Source organism: Chenopodium album, chromosome 16 (assembly GCF_948465745.1).
Source record: "Chenopodium album chromosome 16, dcCheAlbu1.1, whole genome shotgun sequence".
Taxonomy (NCBI): domain Eukaryota; kingdom Viridiplantae; phylum Streptophyta; class Magnoliopsida; order Caryophyllales; family Amaranthaceae; genus Chenopodium; species Chenopodium album.
This window is the reverse complement of record NC_137849.1, coordinates 50,157,260-50,164,871: the sequence shown is the minus strand read 5'-3', so window position 1 is coordinate 50,164,871 and position 7,612 is coordinate 50,157,260. Positions and strand designations below refer to the sequence as shown.

At 34.1% G+C, this 7,612-nt stretch overlaps 2 protein-coding genes across 2 annotated transcripts; one reads left to right on the top strand and one right to left on the bottom strand.

Annotated features, from left to right (window-relative positions):
* The first annotated feature begins 521 nt into the window (after positions 1 to 521).
* On the top strand, positions 522 to 5,077 carry LOC145586905 (uncharacterized). Its single transcript, XM_081643868.1, has 3 exons — positions 522 to 932; positions 1,771 to 4,354; positions 4,517 to 5,077. Exons 2-3 carry the CDS (start codon positions 1,807 to 1,809, stop codon positions 4,885 to 4,887), a joined length of 2,919 nt encoding a protein of 972 aa, XP_081499994.1. The 5' UTR covers positions 522 to 932; positions 1,771 to 1,806; the 3' UTR covers positions 4,888 to 5,077.
* A 292-nt stretch (positions 5,078 to 5,369) lies between these two features.
* On the bottom strand, positions 5,370 to 6,604 carry LOC145584514 (uncharacterized). Its single transcript, XM_081641340.1, has 2 exons — positions 6,547 to 6,604; positions 5,370 to 5,731 (listed from the first exon to the last, which is right to left on the bottom strand). Exons 1-2 carry the CDS (start codon positions 6,602 to 6,604, stop codon positions 5,370 to 5,372), a joined length of 420 nt encoding a protein of 139 aa, XP_081497466.1.
* Between the last annotated feature and the right edge of the window lie 1,008 nt (positions 6,605 to 7,612).

Here is a 7,612-nt window from a genome sequence, read left to right as displayed (position 1 = left end):
ATATGAGCTAAATAATCATTCTCATAAAGGTCCATGGTTATGCACTTTGGTAATTGTGAATCTAGCAAGGTTAGGCATCCAGGTGTTTCCCTAGCTTCGCGAGGGTGATAGCAAAACTTGTTTGATGGTTGGAACCATCTAATTATACTTTTATAGTATTAATAATAAAGAAAATCATCTACTGCAGCTCTTGACTACAATTACAATGAATTAATCTATTGTAATTTAACTGCGGCAATAAAATATTATTGTGTCTTTAGTTACCCATTATTTATACTTGTTTTAGTCCCAACCAATTTTTATGAATCTTGGATAAAGAATCAAAATTGATATGAAATCATAGAGATTTATTAGAGATTTTATTTCTAAATGCTCTTAATAATACGAGTAAATATTTTTAGACATCACAATACACATCACGCACAACTTTTAACCAAATTTCGTCTGCATCAGCATTTCTATATATATCTTTCAATCTCTCATCAAGAATAGAGCAAAGAATCCTCTTTTATTCCCTACCAAAATTTGGAATTTAAAAAAGGAATGACAACCTCTAAGATAGACAAAACTTTCTCACTCTACTTGACTTGATACAAACTATTTAGGGGGTCCATGTCATAATCAAAGGTCCCTTAAGATTTGTACTTCACCAAATACTAAAATTTAGGCATTATCCCATTACATTTATTCTTATATTTTTCACTTCCTATATCATTACATTCATTACTTCTGCTCTCTTTCTTCTTCCTTCCTACATCTTCTCTGTCTCACTTCCATTTATACTACATTAATAACCTCATAAACCCTTCAATTTAATTTCGTATGGTATTATAAATATATTTCTTCTCTTCGCCCTCTTTCTTTTTTCCGGAACATATATTTACAGAGAAAATGGTGCTCTGACTCTACTACCCTGTTCTTTGAATACTCAGGTATAATTTTCTTTAACTTTTTTTTTTTTTTTGAATGTTAATACATTGATAAAGTACTTGATCAAGTATGGTTCATGCACTTTTTATATTATTAATTGGATTGTTAATTTATTATGATTAATAATTGGAATTATTGCAAAAAAAAAAAAAAAAGTTGTTATAATTTGAGCAGAATATTGGGCCTGTGTTTTCCTGCAAATTAATCAAAGTGATATGGAGTAAGTTAGAAAGCAAGTAGTCGTACATTTTTGTGGGTTGTCAATGTTGTATTGCATGTTTTTTTGTGTAATGATTATTGTTGATTGGAATATGGTATGGCCCTTATATGAGTGGCTTCTAAGAAAGATTTCAACTTTACCTTGATTTACCCTAACCCCACATTATTATTTATTAATGACATTTTAACTGCTTAATTTGTTCATCTTTTTTACCTTGTAATTATTGATTATGGTACCATTTGATGAGGTTGTACATATGATTTCACTGTAGTAAGTTGATAAATTGTTGGATTGACAAATTGTGCGAAACCAAGAGTTGAACGAAAAACTTAGTACACCGTATACACACCTCTAATAGAGATTAGCGATAGTGAAATCCAACTTAACACTTTCAAATATCGAACCTTACATAATTACATTTAGTGTATATTGGGATTAAGTTAAATTTGTGCATAATGAACATTGGGATTAAGTTAATTTGTTTTTAGTGTATATTGGGATTAAGTTAATAGTCATCATTAAAAACATGTACAGTAGAATGATTGTGAATGGAAAGTTCATCATTTTTTTAGTTTTTTCTTTAATTTATTTACTTTTTGTGTGTTCACATTCATTATTAGGTACTCAAGAATTGAAGTTTACAGTCAAGCCACAAAATGGCAACCAATTCATATCAAATTATGCTTATTTTCCTCTTATTTTGCTATTTCCCGCCAAATTTAGCATCTTTAACGGTGGAAAAAGATGTTCTTCTTGAATTCAAATCCCATTTCAAAGACCCATTAAACCTCCTTACATCCTGGAGTGATTCCAACTCTCCTTGTGAATTTTCTGGAGTGTCCTGTGACTTACAAACTGGGAGAGTAGATGGGATTCATCTAGAGAATGCTTCATTAGCCGGCGAGGTTTCGCCTTCTGTGTGTAGGCTACAAGGCCTTAAATTTCTTGTTCTTCCATCAAACTCCATTTCTGGGAACATTTCACCAGAGTTGAGCCAGTGCAGAAATCTCAAGGTTCTGAATTTTACCATCAATAAGTTGGTGGGTAGAATTCCTGATCTTTCTGGTCTTAGGAATTTGGAGGTTCTGGATTTGTCAGATAATTTTTTGAATGGTGAATTTCCTACTTGGGCTGGCAATATGACAGGATTAGTCTCTTTGGGTCTAGGAAATAATTTTTTCAATGAAGGGCGAATCCCGGACAGTCTAGGCAATCTGAAGAACTTGACTTGGCTGTACTTATCCAACTGCAAGAGGGTAGGAGAAATTCCAGAATCAATTTATGGTCTGAAAGAGCTTGTTATATTTGATCTGTCAAGGAATAGGCTATCTGGGAAGTTGTCTGAATCAATTTCTGAGTTGCGAAAGTTGATAAAGATTGAGCTTTTTGCTAACAATTTGACTGGAGAAATCCCTTCAGAGTTAGCAAACCTGACTCTTCTGCAGGAATTTGATATATCAGCTAACCATTTCTCAGGGAAGTTGCCTCCGGAGATAGTGAATCTGAAGAACCTGACAGTTTTTCAGCTGTATGAGAATGACTTTACAGGGGAACTTCCTCGCAGTTTTGAAGATTTACGCAATCTTATAGGCTTTTCGATTTACAGGAACAGCTTTTCAGGGGAAATTCCAGCAAATTTTGGGAGATTCTCTCCATTAGTTAGTATAGACATCTCTGAAAACAATTTTACTGGCTCCTTTCCTAGGTACTTGTGTGAAAGCCGAAGCCTGCAGTTTTTGCTTGCTCTGGATAATGGGTTTTCCGGTGAAATTCCTGCTTCTTATGCTGAATGTAAATCACTTGTGAGGCTCAGAGTCAATCAGAACCGTCTGTCAGGGAAACTTCCTGATGGTATATGGGCAATGCCTAATGTAGATATAGTAGATTTCAGTAATAATGAACTTACAGGTCAGATTACTTCAGATATAGGGAATTCGACTTCCATGAGTCAGTTAATTTTGGAGAACAATAGGTTTTCTGGTGAACTCCCAGCAGAACTTGGTAAACTTACTCAACTAGAGAGGCTTTACTTGAGTAATAATTCATTTTCTGGTGTGATTCCTCCTCAACTTGGAGCCTTGAAACAGCTATCATCATTACAACTACAAGGAAATTCCCTTTCTGGTTCAATACCACGAGAGTTAGGCGAGTGCACGAGGCTTGCTGACTTCAATCTTGCAGGCAACATGATAGATGGTAAGATTCCTTCTACACTTGCTCAGATGATCTCATTGAACTCTCTCAATCTTTCAAGGAATAGGCTTAAGGGTTCAATTCCAAGCAATCTAGGAAAGTTGAGATTGAGTTTGATCGATTTATCTGACAACGAGCTATCAGGAAGTGTTCCTCAGGGCTTGTTAGACGTTGGCAGCAGTGATTCCTTTCGTGGGAACAAGGGGTTGTGTGCTTACAAGAATATGAAAACCTTTATAAATTATGGGATTGGATTGTGCAATGGTGAAGAAATTCACAAGAAGGGGCTGTCAAACAGACTGATAGCAACTTTTTCTGCTTTGTCTTTCCTTGTTTTGATCTTATCCGCACTATTGTTCTTGAACTACAGACACTACAAGGTTTCAAACTCTTGCTCCGAAGATGATCTTGAAGGCAGCAATGGCATGGAACCAAAATGGAAAGTTGAATCTTTCCACCATTTGGAATTTGATGTAGATGAAATCTGTAACTTGGAGGAAGAGCATCTGATTGGAAATGGAGGGGCAGGAAAGGTTTATCGTTTGGAGCTTAAGAAGAATGGTGGAATAGTGGCTGTAAAGCAACTTTGGAAGGGAACATCTTTTAAGGCTATATCAACTGAGATGAATATCTTGGGAAATATTAGACACAAGAACATATTAAAGCTTTATGCCTGCTTATTGAGAGGAAACACAGCTTTTTTAGTCTTTGAGTACATGGAAAATGGTAACTTGTTTCAAGTGCTTCACCGGGAGATCAAGGATGGGCAGCCAGAATTAGATTGGAATAGGCGCTACAACATTGCTTTAGGAGTTGCAAAGGGTCTTTGCTATCTGCATCATGACTGCTCACCTCCTATCATTCACCGAGACATAAAATCAACCAACATCTTACTCGATCTGGAATATGAGCCAAAGATTGCAGACTTTGGGGTTGCTAAATCCACATATGATTCTGCAGAGGTGTCTGAGTTTAGCTGTTTTGCTGGTACTCATGGTTACCTTGCTCCTGGTAAGTTCTTATTCTTCTGATACTCAGTAATATATCTGTGAAGTCATCTATTTCTGTCTAATTTGCCTCTGAAGTCTGAACTAAATCAGTTAGTAAAATGGGCCGATTTTTTATTCCTGGTTTTTTGAAACTGATCCACAAAACTTTTTGATATCCCTGCAGAACTCGCATATACATGCAAGGTCACAGAGAAGAGTGATGTATATAGTTTCGGGGTGGTACTTCTTGAACTGCTGACAGGAAAAGGACCAATTGAGGAGCAATATGGAGAAGGAAGAGACATTGTTCATTGGGTTTTGAAAGGCCTAAATGACAAGAGCAGTGAGATTAATGTTCTTGACCCTAAGATAGTATCAGATTGCACCAAAGATGCAATGATGAAAGTCTTGAAGATTGCCACATTATGCACTACCAAGCTTCCATCTCTCCGCCCTAACATAAGAGATGTAGTTAAGATGCTAACCGATGTTGATCCTTGTGCTTTCAGGTCTCTAGATGATTACACCGAAAAATCTCAGAAGGTTCTGCATTAGTAATTTCACTGTCTTATATTCTCTGCTTCAAGCAACTTTATTTTATAAATACCTTCAACTACATTATTGTATACATAGGTCCAATTACTCTTAAGAAATCAATTTTATATACTAGTGAAGCCAGATTAGTATCTTAGTGCTGTAGTTTAGTTATCTTACTGTTATGAAACGAAAACTGTATTAATGATCATTTTAGCAGAAAACTGCAATTCACAGACACTGTCGTGTAGTTACTATTGGCACGGCCTAGGCATGAAGGTGGCTAGTGCGCGTGTTAGGCTATTAGTCCATCCCATCCTGCACAGACCAGGACCGGATCACATCAGTCCGATTAAGCCCTAGCAGTCTGCTTACTGTGCTTGGTTCAGAATAGCCTTATTAAACATAAAATTTCCTCTGCTTTTATTAAAAACATAAAGTCATAACAGAATTGACAACCAGTCAACCATATAATAAGACTAATAATAACAGTGAAATAAAATTTAGCAACTAAACTCGCATAAACAAAGTCTAATTGGAGTTCCTATAAACTGTTGACAAGTCCCGCGCAGTAGAGGTATAGGTACATTGGGGTACTTGGTCTTGCACCTATCAAGACAGCAGTCATCACCACAACTTGCTAAGCTGCATGTACCAGCGTTGGCTTGGCATGTCTTCGTTGGTGGCGGCGGTGGCGGATAAGAACTGCAGGAGTATATGCAATAACAAGAACCAACTTCACAATGTCCTTCTCCGCCTACAAACTGTTGTTTACACCTATCTACACAATCAGACGTATGAGGGTTACACTGTCCTATATCTGTTCCGCATGTTAGAGCCTTGACCACACCTATCATCATATCTCCTGCGTCAATGAATATAATTTAATTAATTATTATGGAGTGGAGTACATACTTAGTCTATCTATTTTTTAAATAAGCGCATCAATTTAATCAGACATGTTTGCCAACACATAATTTTAATTATTATTCCTCCAATTCTATTGTACTTTGTATGTTATATTTTAACTTTTACGATAATACAATGTCCAAAACACATCATGATTATAAATATGTTATACCTAGTATGTATATCTTTTATTTATTTATTTATTTATTGACAAAATGAATATGTTAAATTATAAAAAACTTAATATAGTGATAATACTATACTTATGATACATTTTTTATCTTCATAGTTCATAGTCAAAGTTTTTGAAAGTTGACTACAAAAGTCAGCATGTAACAAATACAAAGAAAAGGAGTAATTACATTCAGTTGTACATTGGTAAGAAATTATAAAAAGGTAATATTGTGATAATATACTTACTTATAAGAGTTAATGACTAATAGTCTAATACACCATGTTAGAACTTTACACATAAATATTTTATACTGTGCAATTTTGAAAAAAAATCAAGTCAAATTTAATTATTTTATACACCATATGGTCAAACTAATGAATTACAATCCATGAAAAAACAAGTGGTGCAACGATGCAACCACTTAGTAATTCAATTAACGATTTAACGGGGAATTAATTAAAAACCAAACAACAGCCTTAATTGAAAATTACACAATTATAATACAAAATAAACAAACAGAAAATGTGCTATAATATTTGTATACAATATGTAGCATAAGAGTAAAAATTGATAGGAAATGGATGAGGCAAATATACCTTGTATGAATAGGAAGAGGAATATGAGAGCCGATAAATGTGCAAATTGCTGAGCCATTTTATGTAAGTTTGATGCAGAAATGTTAAAAATATAGTGAAAACTGATAATATGTCTTCCTTTATAGTTCTTTGTAGGTTGAAGAAATGTCAAATAATAAATGTGGTGTATAAATGGCCAATATGAAATGAAAGATATTTCAAAATCATCATCAAGTCAAACTGCCTCATCAATTTATTTCACATACGAAGCTGAAAAAAAGTAAGGTTTGCCTTTTTAAACGTAACAATTACGAAGTATGGAGTATAATTCAACTATTTTAATTTTCAATTTAACCTCTTAAATTTTCCTTAAAAAAACCCAAGTTACATTATTTTATATTCCGTATATTGTATTTTACTAAGAAATCTCTTTAATTAATGGATTGATGTAAGCAATATGTGTACTTTGTATTCATTAGTTATTTATAATAAATAAAGTGTACGATTTTAATTGAATGATTTATATTCACATGGATTATGTGTGCCAACTAAACACATGTAATTGAAGTTTCATTCTAATCTTAATTACAACAACATTCCCCAATGCCATTATTGCTTTAAAGCCTTTAATAGCTGATAATAATGACTTGACAAAGATTATCATTCTCTATTATCTTTTTTTTTTTTCCTTTATAACCATGTAAAACCATCAACTTTGACCTTTTTTCGCCTTAAATTTACAAAGTACGGAGTAATAGCTAAGGATGTATGATTTAATGTGATTCGAAGCCATTACATTAATTATCTCCATTATATATTTGTAGTCATATACTCCGTAGAACGAGTTGATTACTACTCGTATTGCTACTCTTTTTTATCTTGCTAATGAATGTCCTCGGAGTATTAATTTATAAGGTAAAAGCTAACGAACGCTTCGGAGGCATTGGATAAGCTAGCTAAAAGTAAGAAGATTAAATTATAATGAACATTAATTACACCGATCGACGCGTGATTTTGTCATGCTTTCCAAATTAATACCATTTTAGGCAATATTTTAAATGCTTAACCAATGCCCCTGGGACGTTCG